The 10,794-nt window shown below is 69.5% G+C and overlaps 1 protein-coding gene across 2 annotated transcripts; it reads right to left on the reverse strand.

Moving 5' to 3' along the window:
* Window positions 1-211: 211 nt before the first annotated feature.
* On the reverse strand, window positions 212-8,740 carry TESPA1 (thymocyte expressed, positive selection associated 1). Of its 2 annotated transcripts, none has more exons than XM_066985596.1 (12): window positions 7,382-8,740; window positions 6,402-6,544; window positions 4,543-4,756; window positions 4,230-4,272; window positions 3,560-3,609; window positions 3,394-3,447; window positions 3,081-3,141; window positions 2,866-2,949; window positions 2,568-2,776; window positions 1,293-2,296; window positions 814-895; window positions 212-689 (listed from the first exon to the last, which is right to left on the reverse strand). In XM_066985596.1, exons 3-12 carry the CDS (start codon window positions 4,706-4,708, stop codon window positions 610-612), a joined length of 1,833 nt encoding a protein of 610 aa, XP_066841697.1. In that variant the 5' UTR covers window positions 4,709-4,756; window positions 6,402-6,544; window positions 7,382-8,740; the 3' UTR covers window positions 212-609. The 2 variants fall into 2 exon arrangements, with proteins under 2 accessions (XP_066841697.1, XP_066841699.1); XM_066985598.1 differs by having other exon boundaries at window positions 3,081-3,117; window positions 7,382-8,737.
* Between the last annotated feature and the right edge of the window lie 2,054 nt (window positions 8,741-10,794).

A 10,794-nucleotide genomic window follows, 5' to 3' on the forward strand; every position in this document is an offset into this window, starting at 1 on the left:
CGAGCCATAAAGCAGCCAGATAAGGAAACGGGAGGGAGGCTCGGGAGGGCTGAGAAAGGATGGAGAGCAAAACAAACGCCGAGCAGCGCCCGCTGCTCGAGTTGTGCCAAAGCCCAGCACCTCCTCCAGCTCTGCACGCGCCAGGAGCTTCACACAACCCTCATCTGTGTCCTCGGTCCCCCCCCCCCAGCAAGGCAAGGCCACAGCCCGATCCCTTGGGGAACTTTATTTCCAGTGTGCTGTGGGCTCTGCCCCGGCAAACCCCCATCCTAGTGTTACACGCGCCCGGGGAGCAGAGCGTTTCCAAAGTGCTAGTGAAGCCCCAGTGAAAACAGGGCAAGGTTCGGGGGCATGCTGGTGCTGTTGGGGGGTGAAAGTCCTGAGTCGAGAGGTTCCTGGTGCAGCACAACCACGGGGTGCGCACACACACACACACACGTGCACGCACGCTCACACCCAGACGTGTCCACGCGGTGCTCAGCCCTCGGCTGAGGACGGGCTCCGGGATCCGAAACCCGGGGGGGCAAAATCCCTCGTGCATCTGTCGGCGGCTCCCGGCCGGTGCTGGCACCACGGTGGGGGTGAGCAGGGGCGGGTCCCTCGGGGGTCTCATGGCGTCTGCTCGGGCAGCGGCTCCTCCACGAAGCCGCTGCTGTCGGAGTGGCCGCTGCACCCCTGCAGCATCAAGCCTGGAGCGCGGGGAGGGGGCGCGCTGGCAGCGGTGCCGGAGGAAGCCCCCAGCTCCTGAGCACCTCTGCGCCCCCCCCCGCCTTGTGACCCCCTGCCCCCCTGGAGGAAAGCCCCCCGACTTACTTCTCCGGACCCGCAGGGAGGGAGGGAAGAAGCAGCCGGCTTCCTCGTGGGCATCGCCGTCGTCCTCGCCAGCACTCGGCACCTGCACGGAGAGGCCGGGGCTCGGGGAGAGGTTGCGCAAAGGGGGGGGGGGAGGGGGCTGGAGCGCATGTGCAAGGGCGTGCGTGCGTGTGAGCACACGCGTGTGCTTGTGCAAAGGTGCACCTGTGCATGCATGCGCACCCACGCCAAGGTGCATCCGTGCACGTGCACCCGGGGCATGCACTTCTGAGTGTGCACTGACACGCTTCCGTGCACGAGCGTGAGCATGGCTGGGGGCGTGCAAGGACGCTCCATCGTGCGAGAGGCTCTAAATCCTTCAGCCCCCAAACCGCCGCCACCGCCTCTGCTGCTCCACGGCCTCCTCGCCAGCTCCTCGTCCCCCCGGCAGCCCCGCGCCGCTCCCCTCACCCCCTCCCCAGCCCCCCGCTGCCCCTCACCTCTTCCATCTCGAAGGAGTCCGGGGCCTCCCCGCAGCGCCTCTCTGCCCAGCTGGGATGATGGGGGGAGAGCCCCCCCACCGCCGGAGCCTTCCCGGGGGGCTGCAGCCCCGGTGCATCCCCCTGCCACCATCTGGTGTCCCTTGGGTCACCCTCCCGGTGCCGTCCCCTGCTCCGCCGGGCCCGTTGGCCTCCATCTCTTGGCTGGTGGGACCAAGGGGACGATGCCCCGCAGGAGTCCAGGGGCTCGCCGGGGGGCTGGGCCCCTTCCTTCCTCCCGGGGGAGGTCCCCCAGGGGCTGGAGCCAAAACCGGAGTCCCCCTCGGCTCCCGGCTGCTCGGGGGTGGCGCACACCCACCCGCCATGGGTGGCCACGGCGCACGGAGCTGGGGACGAGGCGACGTCCGCCCACAGCTGCCTGTCCTCTGCGCCCCCCTGTCCTGTCCCCACGGGGCACGGAGCACCCCCAGCCCACGGCAGACACCCCGCCAAAGGGCTCAGGCAATGGGGACGCTCCTCGGCAGGCTCCATCCCCTCTGGGGCCAGCCTTGGGGACAGCCCCGGCTGCCGGTGACACTTGGGGACACCCCGCTCCGGCCACGGGGGTGCCGGCGGAGACCCCGGGGCTCCGTGCGTCCCCAGGGGCACCCCGCCAATGTCCCTTTCCCCACGCTCGCCATCGGGGGGGTCGAAGCGAAACCTCTCCTCCCTGGCCCGCTCCAGCACCTCCTGCACCACCCTGCCCAGGGCGCCGGCCCCCCGCGGGCTGTCCCCGGCGCGGGGGGCCGTGTACAGGCACATTTTGGCCACGGCCTTCTTCAGGCGGTCCCCGGGCGAGAGGACGGCGGGCTGGGCGGGGGAGACGCGGATATCGGGGACGTCGGGGTCGGCCCAGGCGAGGCGCGAGGGGGAGATGCGCTGCACGGGGGTCTTGGAGACGTAGGAGTAGAGGCAGAAGAACGCGTCGGCTGTGGCGGCCAGAGCTTGGACCTGCTGGAAGCGACCTGGGGGGGGGGAGAGGGGGAAGGAGGAGGCAAAGGGGGGGCGCTCAGGGGGTGAGGGGTGCTCAGGGGGCTGCAGCAGAGATGGGGTGGCCTCCCCAGATGGCACGGGGAGGGGGGAAACTGAGGCACGAGAGCGTCTTTGCCACCATCCCCATGGAGCAAAGCACAGCGTGGCGGATAAACCCCGGCTCTAGGGGGGTGGGCAAGCGCAGCTCCCCACGTCATTGTTCCCCCCCCCCCCAACAAGCTTGGGGACCCGGGTGTCACTCACTGGCCAGCATCAGGCAGGGGTCCTCCATCTCCATGCGCCGCACCTGGGCCTTCAGGAAGAGCTGGAAGTCGATGCCCTTGGCCTGCGAGGGCGCCGAGAAGAAGCGCGCGGGGATGCGAGCCACGGCGCCCGGCTCGCTCTGCACGAAGCCCAGGTTGTAGAGGATTTCCTCGGCGTCCGCCTGCCGCCACTCCAGCACCTCGGAGATGCTGCGGAGGGGATGGCCCCGGCTCAGCGCCACGGGGACAGGTGTCACGGGGTGGGGGGGGGCCCAGCACCCCCGTCGGGGAGCCCCTACCTGGAGCTGGTCTTGTTGGTGACGCTGGAGAGGGCGCTGGATGCCATGCTGTGCCCCAGGTTGAGCTGCTTGCCCCGCAGAGCCCTGGGGGGGGGAGATGCCAGGGGGTGTCACAGCCTGTCCCATGCCTGGGGACAACGCGACAGCCCTGGGGACAACCCGACAGCCCTGGGGACAGCCCAGCAGGGTGCAGAGGGATGGGACCCAGCTCTCACCTGCCGGTGGCTTTGTCATTCCCCGGTAGCAGAAGAGCTGGAAAAGGGAAGCAGAGAGGTGCTGGGGAGCGACGTGGGGCATTGCGGGGGGCTGGGGACAGGTCCCCCCGCCTGCCAGCCGTGCTGCAGTGACACCTCGCTGGCTGTGGTCACAGCCCCAGTGGATGCAGGGCTTGGGGACGGGCAGCCAGCCCCAGCCTGACCGTGCCCAAACCAAAACCATCCGGTTTTTGTCCCCTGCATCCCCCGGGGATGCTCTGCCCCTTGGGGACAGTGACACCGCAGGAGGGGACAGCCCAGGGGTGGCCGCTACCTTCAGCTCCCAGCGTCAGATCGTCCTCGAAGCTGGCGCCGCTGCTCCCGCAGCCTGCAAGACAGCGCGGCCGTGAGCCGGGGGGGGGCTCTGGGGACACGCGGGGACCACCACCCTCCTCCCCATCCGTGCCGCGCCCGGGCTGCCCACCCCAAACCCCACGTACCGTAGGGTCCCAGCAAGCCCAGCTCCTCCGGCAGCACCTCCACGGATGACCTGAGCCCAGAGCAGACCCCCGGTTAGCCCCCACTGGTGCTGCCCATCCCCGATCCCGGGGGGGGCTGAGTCTGGGAAGGGTCCTGAGCAGGGTGGGACAAGCGCTGGGGGACAGGGACGAAGCTGGGGAGGATGACGCGCTGGTGGCTCGGCTTGCAGGTGGCAGCATGGCACCGGGGGTGGGGGGGGGATGCCGAGCACCCAGGGGACCCCAGCTTTGAGGTGGGTTTTTTTTTTGGGAACCCCGCTGCCGCCCCTCTTGCCCAGCCCAACGGGGGAAGCCGAAGCCGGCCGGGGTTTTCCTGGTGACGCCAGGCGTGGGGACCCGCTCCCCGCAGGGACGGTGGCAGCGCCGGGGCCGGGTGCCATCTGCGTTTCCTGTGCGGGGGCGAGCAGGGAGTGGGGGGGGGGAACACCGCTGTCCCCCCCCCCCTCCCAGGCACACACGTGCCTGCGGCTCCTGTGCCACTTCCAGCAAGGGCCAGGCGCGAGCCGCGGGCGCCGGCATCGTCCCACACCCCTGGGGCTCACGGGGACGGTGCCGAGGGGTGCAGAAACCCCCCCGGGGGGGGGGGAGGCAGGGGGGAGGCAGCGTGTGCCCTGCAGCCCCAGCAGCTCACCCGCAGTGCTGCAGCCACGTCTCTATCTTGCTGGAGGAGCTTCCTGCGGGGAGCAGAGAGGCCCGGTGAGATAAAGCAGCACGAGCCGAGCACGAGGGACCCCCCTGCGCTGCGGTCACCGGCTCGGCGCGGTGCCGAGCGGCGCTGCCCAGCCCCGGGAAGCGTGCGCGTCCGCGTGCAAGTGCCCACGGGCACGCCACACCCGTGCACGTGCTCACAGATGCCTTTGCACGCACGCACGGGCATTCACGAGCAAGTCCCGCGCGCAGGTTCCCTGTTGGCGCGTGCGCTCGCCTGCCGGCGCGCCCCGAACCTTCAAGGAAGACGTCGTCCAGGTGGGGGGGCTGCAGCTCGGGGACGTCCTGCATGGCAGCGGCCGCCTCCTCCTCCACCACCGTGGTCCGCCAGCAGCGGCTCTGCCTGACCCAGGCGCGCCGCTTCTCCCACGAGGACGGGCTGAGCACCGAGGCGCCCTCCATGGCAGCTCCAGGCGGGCCGGGGCTCTCCCGGGCGGGGGGCAGGAGACCCTGCGGGGACAGGAGAGCCCTGAGGATGGGGCCTGGGGGGTCTCCTCCTCCAGCATCAGGCCGTGGGTGCCACAGGGGGCTCTGTGGGTGCACCCCGCATCCCTCCTCGCCCCACAAGGCATCCCCAGGTCCCAGCATCACCCCTTGGCGTGGCCGCGTCGCACAGCTCCGTAATCTTTCAGGGCCCCCTTTGGGATTTTTGCCTTTTAGGAGCGGGGACAGCAGGAAGCGAAGACCCTGTCTCCAACCCCATACCTGCTGCCCGTCCTTACTGGGGAGCGATCCCGCTGCAGGGGTGCTCAGGCATCGCCCCCGGGGCCCATGGGTGCTGGGGGACCCACGGTGCCGGGAGCTGTGCGAGCGGACGGAAGAGCTGCAGGGGCTGCGATAAGGCGCACGGAGCTGCGCCGGGGCCCGGCACCCTCTGGGACAGACAATGAAGATCTCCAGAGCCTGGTACGACCCTGCTGGGGAGCGACGTCCGCTCCCCACTAAACCCCATAGGAGCTTCCCCATCCCATCCCCAGCCCAGCCCTATAGGGTCGGGGCTGGCCGGTGCTCCCACAGCACCTCCGATCCCGCTCCTGCCCCCGTTTCCCAGCTACTTCTTCCTGCCCTGCTCCCCCGTGTCACCCCCAGGGGACACACGGTCCCTCACCCCCTGCCTTGGCATGGATGGGGTCAGGGTCCGTGGGGTCACGGCTCACAGCTGGATTTAGGCCCCCCCGCAGCATCCTGCACACCCGAACCACATCCCCGGGGGCACCCCAAGCCCCCTGCACCCATGGGTGACGTGAGCTGTGGGTGCCATCGCTGGCACACACACACACACCCCCCCCATGCACCCCCGGAGCTGCAGCAGTGCCGAAAGTCCCCAGAGGAGGGAGGGCGCATCGCAGCTCGTCCTTGTCACCATTTCCCCATTTCTCCTCCCGCCAGGCCAGGTGCAGGACGGGTGAAGCCCCCAGGGCCGGGACGTCACCCCCGGGCACCTCAGGGTGCGCAGGATCGATCCCGGACCACCCCACGCAGGATCGGTCCCCGGGATGGGGCGGCTGGGGGCTCGGGGAGCAGCCACCCCACAGCCGGGTGCTCATCAAGGCCGCATCCAGCCCGACCGGGGGCACGTGGCCGGGGCTTTCCCCATTTCAGCCCCGTGGGAGCTGCAGGGAAATGCTGCGACCCCCCCAAAGCTGGGGATAATTGCCCCCAGCCCCCAGCCTGCCTGCCCCCGGGGGACACGGGGGCTTTGCAGAGCCAAGCAAGAGGCCACGGCGCACGGGACCGTGGATCGGGGACCCAGCGTGGCTCGTTTGTCCCAGCCACGTGCCGGGGCGCCCCAGCCCCATCCTGTGCCACCCCCGGCGCCGGTCCCCATCAGCCCCTCCGGTCCCCTCTCCCCCCAGCACCTTCCTGGCACGGGGGGAGGTTTCTCTGTGCTCCAGGACCCACCTCCCCCAGACACCCGCCAGCTCCCCCATCCCCTCACCCCCGCCCCCCCAAACCCACATCCATCCACCTCCTGCTCATCCGCCCCCTCTGCCATGCCGCCCCCCCAGCCCTCACTTCCCCCCTCCCCCCCCCCGACCTTTTTGGGGTGAAACCAGCCCCACACCCTCGGGTGGCCCCCACCTCCATCACTCACCCACGCAGGGGGCACCCGGGCAGCCCGCCGAGGCGCTGCCTTATCCCCGCCGAGGGGCCATCGGCCTCGTCCCCCCCGCCCCGCCGCCGCCGTGCCCGGCCCCCTGGCGGCATCTGTCGTCAGCGAGCTGGGAGGAAACTCATCTGTTTTGAAGAGGAAATTAAAAAAATCAACAGTGAAACCTCAAACGTTGACCCACATCCGCTGCCACAGCGGGAAAAACTTAATGAGCTGCCTACGTGGGCGAGGGTGGCTAATAATAGCCCGGGCACCCATCGAGCCACCCAGGGCGCCCTTCCCAGGGGTGACAAGAGCACCCATCTCCGGGACAGGGGTCCCCGGGGGCGATGGGGCCAGCCGCGGGGATGTGCCCAGGCCAAGCGGTGCTGAGCGGGGCGGTGGGGTGAGGGGAATCGGTGCTTTGCACGGAGGAAAAAGCCGCTTGGCGATGCCGGGGGCGATGCTCCTGGTGGGGCACGGAGGCACCCGAGCGGCTCCGCATCCTCCGGCCGGATTTTCCCCTCCCTGGAGGACCTGGGAGGCTGGAGGGCCACCCCGAAGGCTGGCACGCCGTGCCAAGCTGCAGGCGGCCGCGGGGCGATAAGGGAGCTGCAGGAGATAATCGGCACCCGGCCCGCTGCCCCCAGCGCTGCGCAGCTCCGATAAGGGGCCGGGAGCCGGCACGGAGAAGGGACAGAGGGGACAGGCTGCGGGGAGGAGAGGGGACAGGCTGTGGGGACACGAAGCCGGGCGGTGAGGCAGGACGGGTGCTGGAGGTGGCCTTTTAAAGGCCTCTTTCCCAAAAGCTTTTTGCTCTCCGCGCAGCCCCAGCTCCGCTACCACCTTCCAGCAGCTCCTCCAGCACCGGGCTGAAGGCACGTGGGGACAAGGACAGGCCCCTGGGGACAAGGACAGGACCCTGGGGACAAGGACAGGCACCTGGGGACAAGGACAGGATGGCACGGAAGGATGGCACTCACCTCCAGCCGGGACATCGTGGCCACCAGCGCTGCCCGTGGGCCACCAGCCCTGGTAGGACAGAGGCAGACGGGCGATAGGTGGACGAAGAGGCTGAGGAAGAGCTCCGGGATGAAGATGGCTTTATCCCCGTCTTCCCCTTGACCTTCGCTGCTTTTCCTACCCAAAAAAAAAAAGAGCGGCGGTGGGGCAGGTCCCGTCCCAGCCCTCGCCGGCTCCTTGCCCCTCGCGGCACCACGGCTGCCCCACGGTGAGCCCGGCCAGCGCGGCTCGACCAAAGCCACGAGCCCGTCAAAAAAGGCAACGAGCCGGGCCGTCAGGACGCGCTCTCCTGGAATGGTGCTGCCCTGAGGAGGGATATTTTTAGCCTGCAAGCGTTTGCGGATAAAAGCCCCGAATTAACCATTGCTTTATCCCGCCTGGGAGCGCGATTTTCCAGGGAAGCCCCGCGGCGCATCGCCACCGTGCCACTTCGTCCCCTCCTCTGCGGGGAAGGGTTTCGTCCCCGCCGTAACGCCTGTGCCCTGGCTTCCCTCCAGGCCAGGAGCCGAAAAGCAGCCTCCTCCTCCCGCGGGATGCTTTCAGCCCGATGCACTTGGAGGGTTTTTTTAGCCCTGGGTCACATCCAGCACCCGCCATCCCCGCCCTGGCAGGGATGCTCAGGGATGTCGAGGGCCAGGGGACGCTGTGCTTAGTGGCCAAGGGACCCGGAGCATCCCCAGATCCCTGCTGCATCCATCCCAGCGCTATCACCCCGCATCTGGGCCCGATTCCACCTTCTCCTCCCCGATATTCCCCCCCCAAAAAATGACTTTGCAGCCTCTCCTCCCGCCGCCGCACGGCTCTGAAGCCGCTTTCCCCTCCACCTTCCCCAGCAGCTCCTGGGCTTTGAAGCCTCCTCCCCGCCGCCGAGCTGGGGCCGCATCCAAGGCTCCCAGGACGAGGCCGAGCAGGGCAAGGCCGGATCGAAGCCGGGCAGGATTTTCCCGTAAAAGCCCGGCGAGGAGTAAAATGGAAGTGGGCCGAGCCGAGAGCGCACGCGGGCAGCCCCAGGGAGCCGCGGTTATTTGCTGACAGCACGAGGGCGAGGTCCCGGCTGCTGTTTTGTGTCCTCGTTGCTTGGAGGAGGCCGGAAAATTGCAGGGGAGGAAGGGATGGAGAGGGAGGGGAGCTGGGAGGAGGCACGGCTGGGGATGTCCCGTCATCCCCCGACCAAGGGGACCCCAGGAGAGGACCCCGTGCGGGGAGACGTACCCCAAAACCCAGGAGCATCACCCGCAGCATCCTCCATTTCACCACTCCCGCCTCCAGGAGAGGCTGGGGGTGGCGCAGGATTGAACCCCAGCACCGAGGACAGCCCGGCTGGGGCCACCGAGCCCCCCCCCGGAGCAGCGGGGTGCTGCGGGGCCGCCTGCACGCGAGCGTTTGGTGCATCAATAATTAACGGCGCTGCGTGACGTCGGAGCCGGACACCCCCAGGGGACGAGCAGGGCGGGGGGGGGGGGGGCACACGGTTTTAGGAGCATTTCGGGGTTCCTGGTGCCTTTCCCCCAGCTCCAGACCACGATGGAGAGCGTGGCGTGCAGGCTGCTGCCCCGTCCTCGTGCCACACGGGGGGGGGAGAGCAGCGTCCGGTCCCGAACCTGCAGCACCCAGAGGTGCCGCCGTCCCCGCTGCCCCCTCCCGCCCTGGGGACACGCGTGGTGCCAGCTCCTCTGCCCAGACAGGCCTGGGGGACACGGGCAGAGCATCCCGGATTGGGGGGGGGGGCGAGCGGCTCTGCGGCCCCTCCTGCCTGACCTAGTTAGCTAATTCCCGCTGCCGGAGCCTCCCGCGGCATGAATAAGTGATGGGACGCGCTTTTAGGGCTGCGGCTGCGGCGCTGCCACCGCGTCCCCCCCCCTATTTCTGTCCCCACCTCCTGGCAGCCAGCACCCTGGGCCGGATCCGGCAGCCCCAGGAGTCGGGGGCTGTGTCCTGGGGGGGGGCTCTGCCCCTTGCCGAGGGGTTTTGGGGAAGCTTTGCTGGGGGGGGGGGGTGGCAGAGGCTGGGGACACAAGCCCGTGAGAGCCACCAGGAGGAGACCCTGTGGGGGGTGGCTCTGGTGGCTTTGGGACAGGACCCCGGGGTCCATCAGCTCCCCCCACCCCAGAGCACGAAGCCCCCACGGTGCCTCCGGGGCCGCTGGAACCGGGCACCGGGGGCCCCAAAATTCATCACTCCGAGCACGGGGGCGAAGCTCGGGGTTGGCCACCGCGGTGTCCTCGTCCCCCACAGCCCCCAGCCCCCCAGGGTGGCCGATGCTGTAGAGCAGAGGTCACCCCTGTCCCCGTCACCGCTCTGGGGGGTGTCACACCTTGCCAAGGGGGGTTCCACCCTGGCTGGAGGGGGGTCATTGTCCCCGCTGTGTCCCCTACAGGGTTGGGGACACCCCCAAAAAACACCCCCGGGCTGCAGCAGCACTGGGGACACCGGGGACGTGGCCCCGTGCCCATCCAGAGGGGCTGCCACATGGCAGTGTCCCAGCCCGTGGGGGGGGTGGCACGGGGTGCAGGGCAGCGCTTGTCCCCTCCTTGTCCCTAAATCTTTCACCCTTTTTTTTTTAGGACGGCCTCTCCCGGGGGCACGGGGCATCCAGGGACCTGCCACCGTGAAGTCCGCAGGAAACTCGGGCCTCCTGCTGCCACCCCGTCCCCGCCACCACCACGGGGGAGGCCAGCGTCCCCTTTTGGGCCACCAAAATCGGCGAGGCAGCCGCCCTGGGGGTGACACCGCGCCACGTCCCCCCCTGCAGTCACGAGGGACAATGGGGACGAGGGGCGCAGGGTCACCTCCGCGGGCAGGGACGGGCCCCGTGGGGGCTGGGGGGGGGGGGGGCGATCGATGCCCCAGGGGAATTTGCCCCCGTGGGCAGCGGGCCCGGGGCGCAGCACGTGTGGACTTTGCTCGTGCCGTGCCCTCCGAGCGGCCGGCTGCTGGTGCCTGGCCTTGTCCGGGCGTCTGTCCCTGCATCCGTCCGTCCTGCCGTCCCCGCACCCCGGTGGCCACGTGCTCCGAGGGTCTGGCCGTGTGTCTGTCCCTGCCTGCGCAGGACCCGTGTCCCTGCGGGTCCTGATGGCCACGTCCGTGTGTCTGTCCCAGTGCGGGCGTGTGTCTGCCCCGTGTGTCCGTGTGTCCTGCTGTCCCTGTGTCCCGCTGTCCCTGTGTCCTGCTGTCCGTGTGTCCTGCTGCCCGTGTGTCCCACTGTCCGTGTGTCCTGCTGTCCCTGTGTCCTGCTGCCCCTGTGTCCTGCTGCCCCTGTGTCCCGCTGTCCGTGTGTCCTGCTGTCCGTGCGTCCTGCCGCCCCTGTGTCCCACCACCCGTGTCCCACCATCCGTGTGCCCCAGCGTGTCCGTCTGTCCCCACGCGTGTCCGT

This window comes from Anser cygnoides, chromosome 32 (genome assembly GCF_040182565.1).
Source record: "Anser cygnoides isolate HZ-2024a breed goose chromosome 32, Taihu_goose_T2T_genome, whole genome shotgun sequence".
NCBI lineage: Eukaryota > Metazoa > Chordata > Aves > Anseriformes > Anatidae > Anser > Anser cygnoides.